Source organism: Corvus kubaryi, unplaced genomic scaffold (assembly GCF_017639235.1).
Source record: "Corvus kubaryi isolate FWS band 111438036 unplaced genomic scaffold, C.kubaryi_AGA036_p1.0 split3-73, whole genome shotgun sequence".
Classification (NCBI taxonomy): domain Eukaryota; kingdom Metazoa; phylum Chordata; class Aves; order Passeriformes; family Corvidae; genus Corvus; species Corvus kubaryi.
In genome coordinates, this window is record NW_024582091.1 from 28,642,789 (window position 1) to 28,663,431 (window position 20,643).

At 38.7% G+C, this 20,643-nt stretch overlaps 1 protein-coding gene across 2 annotated transcripts in view; it reads left to right on the top strand.

Annotated features, from left to right (window-relative positions):
- Positions 1–3,734: 3,734 nt before the first annotated feature.
- Positions 3,735–20,643, top strand: part of NT5DC1 (5'-nucleotidase domain containing 1) — a 131,107-nt gene continuing 114,198 nt past the window's right edge. For both annotated transcript variants that reach the window (XM_042016707.1, XM_042016708.1), the window contains exons 1-6: positions 3,735–3,952; positions 5,919–6,010; positions 7,652–7,723; positions 9,255–9,361; positions 11,014–11,093; positions 14,785–14,866. In XM_042016707.1, coding sequence (XP_041872641.1) covers positions 3,860–3,952; positions 5,919–6,010; positions 7,652–7,723; positions 9,255–9,361; positions 11,014–11,093; positions 14,785–14,866 — 526 coding nt within the window. In that variant the 5' untranslated portion in view covers positions 3,735–3,859. The remainder of the gene's footprint in view (positions 3,953–5,918; positions 6,011–7,651; positions 7,724–9,254; positions 9,362–11,013; positions 11,094–14,784; positions 14,867–20,643) is intronic.

A 20,643-nucleotide genomic window follows, 5' to 3' on the forward strand; every position in this document is an offset into this window, starting at 1 on the left:
TATTTACAACATAAAAGCAATTACTGTGATGCATAAATTAATTGTGGGGAAACCTAAAATAAATTCCATTAGGAGCTGATAGCCCAACAGTTCAACTTCAGTTATGTGGACATCTCTGAGTGGCTCATGGTGCCATCAAACCTGAAGGACAAGGCTGAAAGAGTGCTGTTAGCACAACAAGGTACTTCAGTTTTCGCAGATGATTTTCATTAAAGGCAGCTCCTTTCTGAGAAAGTCCCTAGAATGGGATGTCAGTATATTTAAAGGATTCATCTGAAAGGAACAAACTGAGAGACAAAACACTTTTAAGACAAAAGAAAAAGATATATAATGTGGGGTATATGTGCCGAAAGTAGACTGACAAAACTTTCCTGTTACCAGGCTTGTGCTGCGAATACTGAAGATAAGGTGTTATTCTCATTTATCTTCTCTTTCTCCAGAACTGAAAACCAATTTTCTTCATCAGTATTTTCTCTATTTCTTGTTGCCAAACTTCTGATTTAATCTTCAGCTTCACATACCTGAAATTTAACTTACTGAATTTCTCAGTGGGTGAAAATTGTTCCCTACACAAAGTGGTTTAAGATAAGCATGATTAGTACTTCTGTATTGTAAATTCTATGATAGCTTGTCATTGCTATCAATATAATTGTGCAGTATTCACAAAATCTGGATGTTCAAGATTACATTTAGTTGGCAGTGAATACAGTGACCAGAGGGTTGGACTAGCTGATCTTCTAACCCAAACCATCCCATTATTCTATCAATGAATACATAATTTTCAATATCTGCTCAGATGTTTCAATACTTCAGTGTGTTAAGTTGCTTTTCTGGTGAGTTTTTGTATTAAATGTTTTATTGGCATAGCAAGAAAAGTTATACCTTTTAAATGCCATAACCTAAACCCTGTTTTGGAAGCTACGTGAATCCTTTTCAGGGGAAAAAATAAAAAAGTAACTGGAATAAGATAGCTGTACTGCTATAATCTGCAAGGCAGACAAACTTTATGTGAGAGTAGCATGAAACACCAACTGTGGGTGAACTTTCGGACTTTCTGAAGTCAATCAAAATTGTGGCCATCAACTTCAGTGGGACAGGAATTTGCTCTGTATTTTCTGAAGTGAGCAACTTTAGAAAGGTAAATTATCTTGAGCTCTTAGTTCCCAGGCTGCTGCTTCATCTGGATAGTTATCATCCCTGTTGTGTGTGAGGTCCAGGATGCATCTTTTTGCATGCTCAGGTTTCACATGTTAATTTTTATGTATTTAGGCATATATGTATTTCTTTAACATATATCTAAAACACATGTATGTATCATTATGTATACATAATCTATGGTGTGTACATACATATAATGTATGGTTTGTGTATAATATGCAATGTATATATAATACATGGTATGCATATATATATATATACAACATTAAAAAGTATATTAATGTCTATGGGAGATACTGAGAACTGTTGAAAGAAGCTGCTGTACAGTGGGATTTGGTAAAATTATGTAATCCATTTCTGTCTTGCTCTGACACCTTAAATGCTCATCTTGTCCTACTACTAACATTTTTAAATTTTATTCCTAATTTTATGTATTTTCCTGTCTAGTCCACTTCCTAATCTGATACTAAACTTCTCTGTAGAATTTTTAAATGCATGTGACAGGTCATGAGATTAAATTCCTCTCATTCAGTGACTACCTGAATATAACAAACTGAATCTTAATATATTAAGTACATTTTATCTCTTTCAACTACTTAAATGTATTTTCAAAAGCATTTTGCTCTGTAATACCAAATTATCATTGAGTCATCCTGCAAAAATCAAATCATAATTTGATATAATCCAAATTTCTGCTGCACACTGCTGCTATGGTTCTGAACTCCAGCTTATCCACCTACAAAGCACAACACTTACAGCTGTTGCCAGGTAGGCAACACTGGAAAAGAAGGCTTGTATTAAATGTTTTTTAACAATTGCTCTCAATTCAAATACATTTTATAGTATTCCATTTATAGCCATACAAGAATTTTAAAAGAAAATATATTTATTCACAATATATTGAACTAGAATTTTTCATATTTTTGAATCAAAGCAAAGTTTTGATGGTGTCATTGGTCTACTGAGAGAAAAGAACTGAAGAATTAGGAGGTCCTTCAAACAAGGATGTCAAGCCCAGTTGTTTTAGCATCCCGAGTCCAGCCTTAGCTGGACACTATTATTCAAGTTCAACCACAGAGAACAAGACTACCCCAATGCAACTCTCATCTGTGTGCTTTTCTCCAAATACCATACTTTCTTTCAGACAGCACTTCCTTTCTAATTGCACGATGGCATTATTTATTCAGCAGATACCTATCAAAAACTCATTTGTTTATGCATGTTATACTAAAACTGTCAATATACCAAAACTGTCAATAAATTAAAAGGTAGTTACCTATGGAATTACCTATGGAATTTTGGTTCACAGCATAGTGTGGTCTACTGTACACAGTATACCCTGCAGGGACTTTGATGCATAGAAACATAAAATGGTTTGCGTTGGAAGTGACCTTAAAGATCATCTGGCTCCAACCCTCCTGCCATAAGCAGGGACACCTTCCACTAGGCAGGCTGCTCAGGGCCCCATCCAACCTGACCTTCAACACTTCATGGGATGGGGCATCCATAACTCTTTGGGCAACCTGCTCCAGTGCCTCATCACCCTCATAGGAAAGAATTCTTCCTTACATGTAATCCAAGCCTACCCACAGTTTAAAGCCCTTGTCCTATCACTACATGCTTCTGTAGAAAATCCCTCTACAGCTTTCCTATAAGCTCCTTTAGGTACTGTAAGGCTGCTGTAATGTTTCTCTGAAGCCTTCTCTTCTGCAGGCTGAACAACCCCAGCTCTCTCAGCCTGTCTCCATAGGAGACATGCTCTAGGTCCTCTATCTTTGTGACCCTCCTCAGGACTCGCTCCAGCAGGTGCACACTCTTCTTATGTTGGAAGCCCCAGAGCTGGGCACAGCAAGAGCAGAGTAGAGGGGCAGAATCACCTCCCTCACTCTGCTACCCACACTTCTTTTGATGCATCCCAGGACACAGGTGGCTTTCTGGGATGCATGTACACATTGCTGGGTCATGTTGAGCTTCTCATCCACCAATACCCCTCAGGTCCTTCTCCTCAGGTCTGCTCTCTGTCCATTGCACTTGTGCTTGGGATCGCCCCAACCCAGGTGCAGGATCTTGCACTCGGCCTTGTTGAACTTCACGAGGTTTGCACAGTCCCACGTCTCAAGCTTGTCAAGGTCCCTCTGGATGACATCCCTTCTCTCCAGCGCGTCGACTGCACCACACAGCTTGGTATCATCGCAAACGCGCTGAGGGTGCATAATGAGGTAGTAAGTAGTGTTTGTCTACTTACATATGCTAATTGTCCCCTATAGGGCCCTTGCGGTGTGGCACTGGCTGTCCTGTCACTAACCAAGGCTGACTCCTGTTCCCCGCCTGCTCTCTGCTCGCCAGGTCCCACCAAACACCCCCGATGACTCGCGTTTGCGGTCTGTCAGAGGAGCAGGAGCCCACCGTTCCCACGCCTGTTCCCAGGCACACACAGCCTCGGCGGGAAGCGCGTTTTTCGAATTCGAGCGCTTGGACACGCCTCCGGCCGTCCACCCTGTGCCCGCCCCTCCATCCCCGGGCTGTCCGAAAGGCTGTGCCGCAGGTGAGGGCGGCCCCGCCGGGCGGGGCGGGCCGAGGGTGTCCCGCGGGCCCCGCTCCGCTCTGCCCGGCGCGGCTCCGCAGGAAGCGCCGCCCGCGCTCCTTCCTCGTCCCGCCTCTTTCTCCTCCTCCGCCCGCCTGCGGCGGCGGCGGCTCGGCGATGCAGCCGCACTTTTGCCTGGCTGACTGCGACGTGGTGGGCTTCGACCTGGACCACACGCTCTGCCGGTACCACCTCCCGCAGAGCGCACGGGTGAGTGCGGGCGGCGCGGGCGGCCGGGAAAGCCGCGGGAGGGGCCCCGCTCCGCCCCGCTCCCGCCGCATGCCCAGCCAAAGGCAAAGCGCCGGGGCGCGGGGCCGGGACCCCTCCGGCGGGGGCAGCGAGCCCTCAGACATCCACGGAAGAAAAGAGAAACGCAAGTGCATCTCTCGCTGGGCGCTTCCTCAGCAGGCCTCTGCTCGACCGAAGGGGACAGCCATGTCTCCTTCCTTGAAAATGGTGCTTCTTTCCTGGCCGTAGCGGCGCTGAGGAAAAGGTAGAGCCTCCCCGCCAAATCCAGAGATGCTGCAGAGTGAGGAGTCCGCAGCACTTTGGACAGGAGACCTTTGCGAACTTTCTGGTGCTTACAGTAAAACGCCGAGTTTAGAGGCACGCGGCACCTCTGATTTGGCCCTGTGGTCTCTTTCGGAGAGGAAGTGCTGTCCTGTGCTGTGCGCTCCCGCCCTTGGCACTTTCTTTTTTAAACCCCCTGGTAATCTTACACTGACTTGTCCTTCTCTGTTGATGTCAGGACTCTGTCCAGGAGCTATCTTGTGTCGTGGATGCTCCTGGTGTCTCACTCTCCCCTATTCTTTGCCTACAGTCACCTACAGTACATTTTGCACTACACAGGACTCCCACGCTAATTGCAAGATATTTCAGAATTTGGTATAGGAACAAATGTTTATGAGCTGTCCCATTTATTAATAGGCATGGTGCAGTGCATCTAGTGTTGAAAAAGTGCATTGCTTCCCTTAGCTATGTGTGAACTTGCGTGGAGAAGCATCTTCCTTACAAAAGAGGGTTCAACAGTAGCAATAAAATGCATGAGCTCTTAAATTTCTAGGTGGAAACTGTGTAACAGTAGGTTTACCTTCCATGTTCTTTCTGTTGTGCCACACACATCACATCTTACACAAGCACGTTCTTGCTGATAAAAATTTTGTCCGATGATGGCAAACATTAGACAATTGATAACTATAAGAGTTTTTAAAAAACGCTAACCAACCAATGAACAAAATGGAGAAAAAATCCCAAAACCTTTTACTAAACTTGGTTCGCTCTTCATCTTCTCACAGAAGACAGAGGCAGACTGACACATGCCCATTGCATGCCTCCTTACCTATTGGAAATAAAAAGTACTTTAAAAGGCTGACAGGCCCAGCTGAAGATGTAGTTAGTTCTTACTGTTTCAGCGTTGGCCTTCATATTTGTCTTTCTCAGATATCAATCATAATAATTCCAAGACCATATGTTGTAATTAAAGAAAAAAGGGCAGGGAACAACTTCAATAAAAGAACCTTGAGAAAAAGGGAGCAATTAGTATTTTTGGATGGTCTTTAAGGACATGGCAGCATCTCCGTAGATCTGCTTGTAAAACTTTACCAGCACAGTACATTAATAAATTGTTGAGTGTCATGCTAAGTCTTCTGAACTTAGAAATAATAACCATTTATTCAGTAGTTGCTGATTTTCTTCAAAATAAATTCTGTCAAATACTTTTAAAATGCCCCCTAAAGATAAATATTTGTTGGTTTGGAAGCTGCTTGTTGAATCTCAGTAACCATGACATTTAAAATTTAAAAGAATGAACAAAACAAAAAGGATTGGGGAGGGGCAAGTCTTTAACTACTTTACAAGTCTTTAACTACTACTAGTCTTTAACTACTTGCTATCTTGATTTCCCAACAGTCTTGAAGCACAGGGACTGTAAAGTAAAATGTTGTAATCTGGGCTGTGCTGGACACATTGCAGCAGAACTCTTGTGTGTTTTCCAGCTGTGATAGAAATAACTTCAGGCACTACTTCCCAGTGGAGGCAGTGGGACAGGGCCCGTAGCTCCCTGGTGTGATTTCACTTAGGAGGCGCTAACACTCGCATCTTGCCACTTCCCAAGGAAGCAGTGTCTTTGATCTCACTTAATCGATATAATGAATGCATATGTTTTTTTCATTTGTAGCTAATATATGATAGCTTTGCCCAGTATCTGGTAATGGAGAAGGGCTATGACGAAGACTTGCTGATTCTAGCACCAGACAGCTTAGACTTCTGGTGAGTACATTGAAAATAACATCATTCCTTTGAGCTGTAACTTTTACAAAGCCCGGAAAATAGCTTCGTTTATTAGGCAGTTGGTGTCGTGATTGTCAAGTCCAAAGGACAAATCAAAAATTACAGTTTTAAATACTTGTTCTAAGAAGTATTTGTTATGAGATACTTCTAACGTGGTATTTCGAAGAGAGAACTGAGCATCCAAGCTTGCTTTGTCTGTGCTTCCAGCTGTCTGGACAGGAGCCTTTTAGTGTCACTCTCTTATTTTATATATCTTCTTTGTCTTCTACATTCTATTCAACAGTAACCATCAGATTTTAGTCATTTTTCTCTCAACAGATGTTGTTGTGTTTGTGTAAGGTAGAATAATCCCAACAGCCTTCTGAGAAACCACAAGAAGGTTAAATGCCGGGAGGTAGCCTTTGGGTCGCACATTAGGCGCAAAGCTGTGATAAAAAAGACTGAAACACAAGTTCCTGCTCTGAACTCAGTGGTGTTTGGGCAGGAACTTGAACCTTTATCTTTTAACTTCAGTAGGTTATTATCTAGGCCGTGGGGGTGGAGATTTGAAGGGCAGATAATCACTAGATATTTTTAGGGAAAAACACACGGATTTTTTTTGAAATAATATGTGCATTCTTGTGTAATCGTTTTTACAATTCAATATTTGACTGGACAGTTTCCAATGAGATTGATTTCAACTTCTGTGAGATGAGCACTCTATCTATTTATTATATTTTGAGGCCTATGGTGCAAGAAATCCTTTGTTCAGCTCTAGAGATCTTGGGTTTGGTCTCCTATTGAAGCAGGAGGTTCATTAACGTTGACCTGCATGCCTACAGTGCTGGTAACAGTGTGTCATTGCTACTTGCCCAGGAGTCATTCATGAAAGGTTGGGATCTGCTTGCTGCCTTCATGGCATACCTTCTTTCCTTTGGGTGCCTCATAGAGGATGAAGGTGCCTTTACTTCCTCAGTCTCATTTATTCATTTGTATTCTAACCACTGAATTCTGAATTAATTTTTCAAAGAACCTAAGCAAATTTAGATTCAATTGTCCAAAAGATAAAGATTTATTAGGGAGAATTAGAAACTCTTACCAAGTGTCTCCAATGCTGTCAACTCTTCCCTTGTTAGTGATGACTAACATGGAAATGTTTCTGCTTCATGTGTTCTTTGCTTGTTCAGTTGCCTCATTTAGAGTGACGTTCTACCCTTCTTTTCTGTAGTAACTGGTGTTATCAGTCTAGTAATAGCTAGAGGAGTTGCCACCAAAAAAAAAAAAATTCTTTAATAGAAGTGACTTAAATATCACATTTCTTAGTTTTAACTATTTGGGCCTTAAACCTCCAATCAATCTATATGAACGGTCACTGAATTTACTGGACATGGAACTGGGTTTATTTAGTAGGATTTTGCTATGTAAGGAAAATCCAGTCCTCATTGCAATAATGTGTACTTTCTTATAGAGAGCATTGTTCAAACATGGAAGTATTTGAAGGGTTGTGACTTGTTTGGTTTTCTGTAGCATTGTAGCTACAAGCACCATAGCTTCTGTAACTGCATATCACTGATAGATATGAAGACAGTCCTCTGAAAGCATTAATTTTTTGTTTCTTCTGTAAAATTAATTTATTCTTAGTTGCAAAGGCTTGGTGTTGGACATTGAAGAAGGAAACTTCCTGAAACTTGCAGAAGATGGAACAGTTTTAAGGTAATATTGATAATAAATCTATATTGTTAAATATAAGTTATATTGTTAAATACATTAACATTTTATCCCCTTTCTAAATGCCATCTCTCAATTTTATAAATATTTAAAATATTAATTTAAGCATGCATTAATTTATTAGATGTAAAAGTTTAAATACTCTTTGGTAATGTGGTGCTCAGTTTTTGTTAATGTTACGTATGGAATCTTTTGGGGATGTTTTGGTGTTAGCTGGTAGTAAATAATATCTCATTTTTAATAAAATCTGAGACTCTGAGGACATGTTGATCTTGAAAGTGAGTTCATTTTCTTTGGTGGCTACCAATGTACTCTTTGTCCAGTTCTGCTAAAATCCAGAGTAAAGTATTTCTTTGGATTGAGAGTAACCTGGCTTGGGAGGCAGTGCTAATGACTGTCACTAATGACTGGAATGACTATTATTTTGTGCCATAGATATTCAAAATTCTGCAAGTTTACAACATATAATTTAAATTGCCTGAGATAAACACAGAAACTGATACATTCACTTTCAGAATTGTAGGGGGTTTCCTCTTAAAAGCTGTTTTGCTTTCAGTCCTCGTTTCAGTACATCCTTAGTTCTTCTTTCCCTCCTTTTTTTTTTTTTTAATATAGAAGACTGCTGTTTTGAATCAAAAACTGAAAAGCAAATATATCTAAAGTATATTAATCTTAGTCCCATTTCTGCCTAATTTTGTTCCAGAATGAAAATCTGTGTAATTCAGTATGCAAGACAGACTCTACTTTTTTTTTTTTTTTCTGATAGCATGTGGGAGAAGGAGCCTGAAGATGCTAAGGAAAATCAGATCTCATTAAAAGAAGAAAGAAATACTTTTGAGTCATCGCTGTGTATCCCAAAATTCATTAAATAGCATGAATTTTGGAGTACTAAATGCAGAATTCAAGATTAAGGGATATATATACCTCATTAAAGGGAAGAGTGGTACAGGGTTACTTCTTCTGGTGTTGCCTGTGTTTGCTTCAAAATGGGACCCAATTGGATGGTCCCAACTATTTGATTTTTAATGCCTAAAAAGGCTTGTGTGTACTTATGTATTAAAGAGCTGCTTGCAGGGCTCAAACTAGCACTTTTCCATAGTCCTGCCCTGCATTCTGTGAGTGTTACCAGGCTTCAGAATGATGTATAGGCTTTCTGCACTGTGCTTTATTGTGCAGTGTATACTGATAGCTCAAGTATAGTGAGTGTCCTCACACAATTGAAAACATTCGAGCAACACAGAGTGATTGTGTTAGCAGGTGAGGCACGGTAGCTGTGCCCCAGCCAACCAAACCTTTGTGTAGTAAGGCTTTTATCAAGAACTGGAATGTATATGATAAAAGCTTAGTAGGTCCTGGGAAACTTCTAAGCTGTAAAGAGAGTCAGTTTTGATCAGCTTGCATCCCCTGCAATATCCAGTTGCAGTGTGTTACTTTGCACAAGTAGTAATGTTTGGATGTTTTCAACCCTTTTCTGTTTCGTTTTGTTTTTTTATAAACAACTTAATGCATCGAATAGGGCAAGCCATGGTACAAAGAGCATGACATTCGAAGAGATCCTGGAGAACTATGGAAGGAGGGAGTGGAAGCATTTTAATACAGTCAGTGGAATGGTTTCACGCACAGGTAGCTATGCTTTAGCATGTCCTCTTCTTTGAAATTGCTCTGGTCCCTTCAGTGTCTCATACTGTTAGTTCTTAACACTGATTTGTAAAAATGCTTGAACTGGAAATTGCCAGAATAGGTAAATGTATTGGGGGAAACTTGATTTTTATGTATTTTTAACTTCTAGTACTAGACTTCACCTTAAATCTATTTCATGGTATTTATTTCATGATAAGACAAATGAGCTGACATTATAGGCATGTTTTGGTTATAGTGGTGGGCACACTGTCCCTTGATGAAATAGACTGATACTGCCAGTATCATGATTTAACCCAAGCCAGCAGCTGAGGAGCATACAGCTGCTCATTCACTCCCGCCCTGCCCAGGCCCAGTGGGCAGGAGAATCAGAAAGAATGGTAAATCTCACGTTGAGAACAACTTATAATTGAAACAAAATGATATTATAATAAATATACTAATAATACTACTAATAATTATTGTATTGATAAGGAGACAGAGCCTCAGAACCCAAGAGGAACAGCTGATGCACAGTAAATTACTGAATACCTGCTGACTGATCTCCTATCTCATTCAGGATAAATCTTAAATTTTTCTTAATTGTTGACTTGTTGCCATCAGTGCTGTTACTGGAGGTCTCAGTGCAGGTGCAAAGAACAATGTGGGTCTGGAAACAAAACTTTGAAGTTCCTTGCAGTTGAAGTTCCTTGTGTTTAAGAGAGGAGTCACTTTGAAGGAACTGTGGCTAGGTTTGTGTTCTTGCTCTGTGTTTCCTCTCTGCTTTACTTTGATCTTGGCAGTTGCAAATAACACACAGGAAGTGCTCACTTAAGGTGCATTTTTTTATGTAATGGAGATACTTTCCTTGAGATTTTTCTGACTGCAAATGTAAGGCTTATTCTAAACTGTAGGTAATCTTTTGCAAAAGGCAGGAAGAGAGAGGTTTCCTTTGGTCATGTAGGAAATGTGCTTTTCTTTTTTGCTTAAACATGCACTTGGTCTCTGTTGTGGATGTTAATCCCCATTTTGCTGACTTGTTCTTGAATATACCTAAGAGACAGGACACACAAGATCATGAAAAAGAAATTAATCACTGGTTAAGTCATTTCACTCCTTGGAGAGAGTTGTTGAGCATGACCTTAGTCTGGGGGGACACTGGCACCCTCCTGATACAATTCTGTTTTGCGGACTCGTGTAGTAATGTGAGCACACTTCCCCTTGGTCCAAGGCACTGTCCGCAGCATGTGGGTGCAAGGGACATGACTGTGTCAGACCTGTCCAAATGTCTCTGAACTTCTCAAACACTTCTCTTGTGTTTTCGCTGCTAGGGAAAAAGGTATTTTGGAAGAGTTGAAAGATACCATCCTGACTTAAAACTCATGGTTTCTCCCCCTTTTCTTACACCTGGGATTTTAGAATCTTAAAATGTCTTATTAAAACCTCACTGTCTTCATATAGATAAACAACTTTTAGTTGCCAGTTGTGAGAATCAGAAGTGGAAAAAAAGGCTAACAAAGGTTGGGAAACAGATAATGCTTATTACCAGTAAAATCCAAATAGGAGCTTATATTATTATTCAAAAGTAATTTTTGTTTGTGATTAAAGCATACAATACAGGGGTGTTTAAAGTATATTTTTCAAATTATTTTTTCCAGCTAAATACTATTTGTATGATAATTATTTTGACCTGCCAGGAGCTCTCTTGTGTGCAAGGGTTGTGGACAGCTTAGATCAGGTAAGAACTGGATTGTTTGAAAATTATGTATTGCATTGTCTTTTTCTTTCACCACCACATCTCTTGCATGCATTATTAAATGCATATGATTTGGGTATTGAACAGCATCAAGGTCTTTTTCTTATTTGGACTGTTCCATGTTGGACTTACTGTATTAAAGTAGTCTCTGAAGATAATTATGAGCTACATGGCATGTTCAAAATAAAAGTGCTTCCACCAGAGGGCACAAATAACTAGGATACTAATAGAAATGTGCTGTTTCCTCAAGTTTACCCTGTGATATGCAGAATGCAGTTCTTAAAGTCTCAATTATCTTCAATTATGCTTGATGGTACTTGAAATAAATAGAGTGTAAGTTTTCTGAATGACTCGATTTGCTAATTTGGAAGTCGTTAATGATTTGAAAGCTTTGTTTCATCATTTTTTAAGCTTGTTTTTGTCCTAAATATGTTGATCTGTGTACACAGATATAAATACACCTCTGGCATAGTATCTTTTAAATTTTTTTCCTCTGATAAACAATAGGTCAAATTCTTAAGGTGGAAAATAATTGAACCTTTTTCAGTGCTTTTTAAATAGATAGAATCTCCTAAATTCTACCTCTGAAGTTTGATGATAATGGTTTTGTTGTATAAAAGTAGGTTTGAATGTTTAATTTGTGTGCAGCTGGAAATAGGAGAGAGTTCTTCTCACAGAGTAACTATATTGGTGTGAAAAGAGTACTGAGGCAGTCTTCTGGCCGGAGGTACCAAAGCGCTGCAGGCCTGAAAATTACTTAACCTTGTCTGCAGAGTGAAAGTCAGAGCTGTGAGATGAGTATCTGGGGTCTCTTTGGATATTAGGTGACTTGCTGCTTTAGCCTTCACTCCAAAATAGCATGCTGAGTAGATTGCTGCCTAAGTCCAAGTGCTGCATGAAGAGTTAGCTAAAACTAGCTTATCAGGGAAGCATGGAGGACAGGTGCTCAGTAAGACTCTTAACTTTCTGCCTGATTAATCTCCTTCCTCTAAGCTGTTCACAGCTTAGAAACCTGTTGCAGTTGTGACACCTGTATTGTATTTACTTTATATTTAATTTAGACTCAGCACAAATCACCTACTTATTAAGAGAGAAAGCACATCATAGAATGTGTGTAATAAGCTTTCACATCCTATTACTAGTTTGCAGGCTGGAGCACTGGTCCTGGGTCAGTGCCATCTTCAGCCAAAGGGAATTAAAGCTGTGCCGTTTCTCCGGAGAGCTACAAGAAGTGGGTCATGCACCCTTTTCATCTCCTAGCAGTTCTAGAGTATTTTTCTGGATGTCGGCCCCCTTTCAACAGGAGGGCTACAGCAATTCCCTGGAAGGTTAGCATCAGCCACTTGAGAAAGATGCAAGGCAGGAGGTGGTCAGCCTCTCCAGCCCAGAACTCATGCCTGCAAAATGCTGCATCCTAAGGGTTAGAAACCATTGCATTTTCTTCTTTCACGTTTCTAAAATAAAATAGAGCCTTCTGTGTCCTGTTCTGTGAGCCTGCTTAGTAAGTGCTGTTTTCTTACCATTTTCAGACACCATCCTAGGTTCAAGAAAGCTTTCTGCTGGAAGCAGATGCAAGAATTGCTAAGTTTGGGTTCAACATAGGTTTACACATGAGCTGGATGCTGGACTACCCTGCACTGTTAAAAATGTGTCTGTTTTTGCTGTGTCCAGAGCCAGAACTCTTAATGTGTTTTCAGACAAAGCATGGGAGCTGGTTAGTGGTTTTGATCTTCACACTGATGAGCTAAACAACACATTGCTTTGTTTTGATGGTTCAGCTAATAAAATCACATTTTGTAATCATACCAAAATCATGGTGGACTGCATGGCCATGCATACAGTTTTCTCTCTGCTTTTCGGGAATCAGTCAGTTTTCCTTTACATCTTGTGTGCAATGCCTGAAGATTTGCAAGAAATTTGTTTAAGTTATTTTAGTCTCCCCCGAGCTCAAATGTTTTGAAGGAAGTGTACCCGGTTTTAAACTAGTATCCATCTGTCCTCAAAACAGCACTCTGAGGAACTTTCTGTTCAGTGCACTGGTTTTTGGGGGTTTTTTTGGGAGAAACAAGCAAAAAAATCCAAAACTCCAAACTAAGGACTAAGACAGCCACATGGAGTATGAGGGGAGCAGACAGTTGAGTCTGTCTTGAGAAGAGTGCTAGCTTAGGCTGCTTACATTGCTGCTAGACAGATGGTCCCCAGTATTTCCTGTACATGGCTTTGAATAATCACCCTTGGTTAGCATCCTTGGCTAGCTGAAGCTGACATATGAAACCTTTTCTCTTTATTAGCTCTTTTATGTGTTTCTGTGGCAGTTTACTATAGGAATGGATTAAAAAAAAACCTCTGAAAGCCACACAGCACCATATCTTTCCTGCCCTTAAACTGTAGAGCTGATGGACTATCAGCAAACTGCCATAGTGCTTGTCAGTTATGCACAAAAGACCTTGTTTGTGTGACTTGCTGATTGTGAAAGTAAAAGCAGACTGTTCTCTGGAAGCCTCCATGGCAGATTTGGCCTGAAATAGCAGTTTGCTTCAGTATATATAAAATACATGGTTTTGGTTTGGCAGTGATAAGGGTTTGAGTTTGGGTTTTTTTCAGTTTTTGAATGTTTCCCTCTCTACAAAAAGCTTTATGCTTATAAAATGGGTCATTATTCGGGTATCGGTGCAGATATCAATACACAGAGGGCAGCAGTGCCCTGAAACCTGCTAACAGTTGACTTGAAATGTATCCTAAAGCAGATGTGGAAGGCCTGTAACAGCATTACAGAAATACTTTCCCTGACACATAAAGACTATACCACCTGCTTTACTGCTGCCAGGTTACTGTGTAAGTTATAGAGCTACAGGCTCTGTAGCTAATCCTCTGCTCTGTAATACTGGCTGGCTGTGTAATTGCATCTGTTTCATTCATCACTACTAAAATTTGTGGAGTTTGAGAGTGCTGTGGGGCTCAGCTGGTTGAGAAGGTTTTCCTCTCCCATGTGAGATTCTGAAGGGGCAGCTGAGGTCAACTGGAGCTCTGCTATGCTGGGGAAGCTTTCTGGGAATAGCCAGAGACTGTTCATAATCATGGACTGCCTTCCCCTGTTCTTCTGCCAGAGCTGGGGTTTGGCAGTCTTCAGAGCACAATGCAATCAAGTGCTGCTCAGCCAGGCTTCTGGATGAGTATTTTATACCATGTTTGGGGTAGGGTTCTTGGCAGAAGGGCATTACCTCTAAATTATAGCAAAGGGATTTGCCAGTCCTTAAGGGGGAAGGTGGTATCAATGCCAGGCTGTGGATAATGTCAGCATGCTTGTTAAGTTCAGTATCTGCAGCCCTAGGCACTTCTTTTTCCCAAATGTCAGTGGGATGCTCATTCTGTAAGTTGCTGTTCTGATGCCCCTCTTTGCTTTAATGTTTTGGAGTTCCTCTCAAATATTAATCATTTCTCCTTTTCCCTTCCTCCTCCCATCATAATCCTCTAAGAGGGACATAACTTGTCTGCAGTTACCCAAAGTTAAGCTGGGTACTACTGAGCCTTGATGTCCTGAATCCTGCTGTCTTACTATTGTCTTAATCCATATAATTTTCTTTATTCATGGCATTTCTGTCACTGTTTCACTATGAAAGCTTGTAATAGCTGATACTTGATATAATGACTAGGTTCCTTTTGACATTTACAGCATGATGGTCAGAAAAAGTATGACTTCTGGAAGGACATGGTGGCTGCTATCCAACATAATTATAAAATATCAGCTTTTAAAGGTAAGTGGGTTCACTGAAGAATCACTATAACAGCTGAAAGTATTACATGTGCTTGCAAGAGCAAAGATGTTTGCAAGTACGCTGTAGGCTACTCAACACAGCTTTTACTTTTCACGTTCATAAATAGTTGTATAGTAAACACATGTTTTTCCTGTAATAAAACATCTTTATCATTACTATTTCTGATTCGTTTCACTGTTTTGATGTCTTTAATAACAATTGTGATGTGCTATTTCACTCATTTTAGAAGAAAAATGGTTTCTTACCATGATTGGTATGGTAAAGTGGACATCCTTGAACTGTGTTTTGAATCTATTCCTTATGATCTTGTAATGATATATAAAATCAGAAATACATTGGGGAAAGAAATTCAAGTACTAACTAATATTTGATGAATTTCTTTAGTGCTCTAGTTTTGATTAGAATTCCTCATGTGGTATTGACACAATACAGAGGCAATTTTGAACTTCCTAACAATTGCAGGGGACCATTTTTTAAATAATAGTGTTTCTCCTACCAAAACCAACCTTATAATACTGTAATATAAATTAGAATTGGAAAACATCTTGGATACCCTTCACCAAGAAATTATTTTCCTTTCTTCACGGACATAACTTCAGAGTTACTACTAAATATAATATAAAATAATAAGTTGATAATAAAGGCTAACCATTGTGGGTGCACACAGTTAATTGAAATTATTTTTAACCTTATTTCTTGTAAAACATTTATATGCAGCTCAGTTCTGAATTCTGAACTACTATTAGAATTACCTTGGTTGATGCAACAGTCACTAGACACCTGTCTAGTTTGGGCCTTCTTAAAGCCTACTTTTTGTTCACCTGAGCTGTCCTACTTGCTGTATTTCTTTCAAATGTAGTTGACAAAATTGTTTCAGAGATTCCAAACAAAAATGGAAGTTGATACCAGGATGCAAATGGTAAAAACCAGGAAGATATTCCCAAAGTGCTTTGTTTGTTGTTGCTGAGTTTCTGTTGGAGCTTAGAGTGTGATTGGTAGATATGAATTTCCCTAGGAACTCATTTGTACACAAAATAAATATATCCTTTCTTTTCTGCTGATATGAAATCAACCCTAATCAACTGTAACTATATTTTTAGAATTTTTGTTAATTCTTTTCTTCAAACCATGACAACTCTTTTTTCAAAAAGGTGGGGATCATGAAGCAAAAAAAAAAATTTTTACAAGTGTTCTTTGGAAATTAGTGAGATCCAGGAAAAAGGTAGTCTGAACTTTGAAGTCATACAAATAATTACTCAGTTTTATTTATATGTAAGTGTCTGCTTGTGTGTACATTTGGACACTTATACCTATCAGGTACTTATTTCTATATGTAAATCTGGAATCTGCAAATAAAATCTGTGATATGACTTAATCCTTTCTAGCTTCTGTCAAAGTGCACATGCATAAGAGCGTTAAAAATACAGAAAAGTATAGTAACTGAGGCACGAGTTTTATTGGATAAAGCTCTGTAATATTAGAAGTGAAACAATACAAATTATATGCACTTAAATATTGTAATATAAGAAAGTGATATACTCTGTCATTAATCACTTTTAAAGGCTTCACAGTGTTTTTATTTTCCATTTAATAACATGGTCCAGTAGCTAAAGCACTGAACATGAGTCAGAAGAACCAGAGATAATTTCTTCCTGTATCACTTACCAGTGATATTCCCATGGAGCATCTCTTTTTGCTTCAGGCCCCTCTGTGATATAAGAATAATGGTACTAATCTTCTATGACTGCTGACAAAGAGATTTTATTTTTCTCAGTTTCACATCTAATGTAACTTCCTGAGGAAACTCCTAAACCTGGCTCCCAACATCTACATACCAGGAAGCCCCAGTGTCTTTCATAGCCCAGAGTCTGGCCAGAAAACCACAGGCTTTTGACTTAACTCCATGTCTTGTAGAGGGTTTAACCCCTCAGAGAAAAGCAGTGCTCATTAACAGTTAGTCAAGGTAAAGTTTCAAAAGCAAACTTATTAAGTGGTCAGTTGAGGGGACGCAAAGTTCCCAACTCGAAACGCCGTCTTAGCGGTGCCATTGTCAGTGGCGGAGCAGAACGACTGACCGCTTTATTTTTTGAAATCCACTGAGTGTTTGCAGTTCACTTTGATTTGTTGTCAGTGTGCCCTTGTGTCTCATTGTCCCTTCTCTTTCTCACATAATTTTTTTGATCATAATCAGGTGTCTGACGGATTTTGCTTTTCATTGTCTTAGCTATGGTAATTGCCTTAGATAATTGCCTTATGTTATTTTTTTTGGATGGCTCTTTCAGATAGGCCTAATTGTCCTGACTCAGCTTGATGAAGGGTATTAACCCACTCTTCTACTTGTAAAGAAGTGAAGAATTGAGGCTTGCAAAAGGAAATTAAGGGGGTTCCCAAATAGCCCTGTGTTATTTTAGACATTCCATAGTGAAAAATAACTCAAAAAAAAAAAAAAAAAAAAAAAAAAAAAAGAAAGAAAAAGAAAATCTATGAAAAAATACTATCAGAAAAGCGTGGTGTCAGATAGTAATGAGCACAGATATTTGCTATGTGGTCATTGCTTACAAAGTAACACCTGCAAAGGTGCTCTCTGCAATTGATATCCAAGCTGAGAATCACATTACTTGAGAATCCATTTTATTCTCAATATTTTATTTTTATTACTGGAATATTTTGCAACTGTGAAGTGATTAACATTACTTTGACTGTGTTGGATTTAGTGAATGTTTTATAGATATTACTAAAGAGCAATTTTAAAGAAAACATCATGGGGCAATGTATTTTACACTATTAAACTGTCAGCATATTGTGGAAACAACGTGTGCTCTTCAGAGGACTAATAAGAGCTTGAAGTACTGTATCATTATTTCCTTGTGAAAAATTTCAGATTTGATGATTTTTCTTGACAGAAAATTCAATAGCTTTTTGAGGGAAATGTTGCCAAATACAACTTCTTAAAGCAGAATTTTGTAAAATTCCTTACCTTAAAGGCTACTTCCTCTGTTCTGAAGACTTGTCTTCCCCTGTAATTTTCCTGAGACTTCTGAAAACTGTAGCATCTGTGGCTATATAGTTAAAGTTATATATCTGCAATATTTTCAGCCAGTTTATAAGATTATATTTCATTTCAGAAGTAAAAAAATCATGGCTGATATGTCAGCAGACTTCATAAATTGCCCATAGCAAGGATTGATACACATGTTTTTGATCACAAGTTTATGGTCTTGGCAAAAGATAATGAATCTAGATGTCTGTGATATGTGTGTTTTATCTTTTATATGGAACTTCAAATATAAGAAACAAAAAGCAAAGATGCTTTTCTGGCCAAAAAAACCAATCTTCCAAAAGTTGTGCAAAATATTAGTAGCTCCTAATGCTGATGTAGCAGTGATGAGATATCTTTATTTGTTTTAATTGTGAAAACTGCAACAAAGAAGCAAGTAAAAAGTAAATTTGTTACATTTCTTTGCTGTGCTTTCCAGCTAAATACAGAAGGGATTGTTTGGGTGCTTCATGTTTTTTATCACGTAAGGCTTCAGAAATTTCAGTACTTCTTTGGAAGTGATTTTGTACTATTTTTTAAGTTTTAAAGCTTTAAGTTTTCCTTTGAATCTCATGTTGGATTTTCGTTCCTCTGATATCCAAGATCCAGAAGAAATAGGGTTTTTGGAAGGGCTTTATCTTTAGATAGATTGCTCATATTCATGTGGAGGAAATATTAAAAAACAAGCTTTAGAATGCTACAGACCATCTCAAGGTCCCCTCTAAACTGAAAATCCAAAGCTAAAATCAAAGTATAAGTTGTGCTTTTGCCACAATTTGCTGTATCATCTCTAGCTTTTCAGTTTTAAGAGGTGCTTTCTCGGTGACTTAATATCTGAGCAATTATGAAAAACTTAGTGACTTAAAAAAACCAGGCATGAGGTACCAAGCTGTAGACTTATTTGAAGCCCCACATGTTCGAGGAATAAAGACATGAAGGACAAAACCTGATTTAAAGTGGATGGATGGATGGATGGATGGATGATAAGGGTTAGTGCACTATGCTTTTAACAATGCTGTCTGGGCCCAGTTTCTTCTGACTTCATTGGAATCACAGGGCAGTAGTATACTGCTGAGCACCAAGCATCTACAACAATTTCAAGCATGTGCTTTGGTATACATTTCATGTTGTGAAAGAGACCAGATGTTGAGACCAGAGTCTCACAACTACCAAGTCGTATTTTCCAGCTCCCATATCCAGTCCCTCTATTTGTTTCTGGAACAAAAGTTCCAGGCTGGTTGAGTGGATGGGCAGCAGCACATGTTTGAATACTGGGAAGTGCTGTTGAATTAATGTGAGTGACTGCACGGGCAAACAGTTTTAGTGCAAAAAGAAGATTATTCTTCAAAGATCTGTAATTAATATTTATCCTAAAACATTAAGCTAGAAAAGTGGGAGTAGACAATCAGACTCAAGTGTCTGGAGTTTTATTTTAGCTTGAAAGAAAAGTATTGCATAGTTGCTATTTATAAATGGTGGTACTGTTCTTTGTATTATTTCCATACAAACATTTGTGTGTAGTTTTTATAATAGTAGCTCCAATTTTCTTGACTATGTCTACTTGGTTGCTAAAATAAATAGCTCTCATGTTACACTATTTAAGCATTTATTATTTCACTGAATTATAGCCTAAACCACAGGCTTCCTTATCCAGCAGCACTTAAAAAGAGGAAGAAAAAAAATCTTAAAGTTGCTTTCATGGTAGGTCTTTACAGTTTCCAAAACATTATATAGTTTTCCTAATGATGGATCAACTATCAAGCAAAAGGTATCCTAGCTTTTTTTATTAATCCCAGTGTATTATCAAGTACTTAGGACATTGCTGATTTCAAATGCACACAACATAACAAGCCTCAAGTTCTGCTTTCATGAAGAAATGATAATATCACAAAAATTTTAAGCATAGGCCTACAGACTTTCAGTGCAAGTGATTAAAAGCTTCTGCTTAAAAAAATGAAGCTAACAATAGTAGCTTTAAGGGTTCATAAGGTTTTGATATATATGATACTTTTAAAGCACGTGAATGGCAGCTGTCATTGGAAGAAATGTGTGATCAATCTATTACGGTTTCATAACAATTCATAAGCTAACTTTTAGCATAACTAATGGAAGAGATGACTAATTTTTGTAAGACATGTTTGTATGTAGATATGGTAAATATGGTTATGTCTACTGACTAATTACTGCCATATCTGATAAATTTACCAAATAAATTCCTCACACTACTGTGTTTTAAAGGAATGAACTGTTCAGGAAAAATCCAGGCAAGTATTATCTCCAGTTTAGGGGTGGTAAAGCTGTTCTGGTTTTGTAAATGTCTGCATCTTGTGAAGATATGTTTTTAAATTTTAGATTTGGTCCATGTTGTTTTATAGGACTCTGAGTATTGTAGTTTTACAGAATATTAGGAGATTTTAAAATGTTGAACTAGTTTGTTGCATCAATGTGCATTAAAGAAAGCCAAGTGGATTTCAAGGCTTCAAATTGGGCTGCTTTTTCATATTGTGAAACTGTAGATCTTCAATAACATGTAATAATTTGTAAATCTACCTTTCTCCAAGGTAGTTATTCATTAATAAGAACAGTAGAGCTAAACAAAAACTGCGATGTTGATATGCACTCTAATAGAGTTGTCATTCTTGTCTTCTGTTGGATAGCTTACAGATGAAGCTGGATGTAGAATGTTCCTGAAGTGTATTGTCCAGCTGTTGAGCTGACT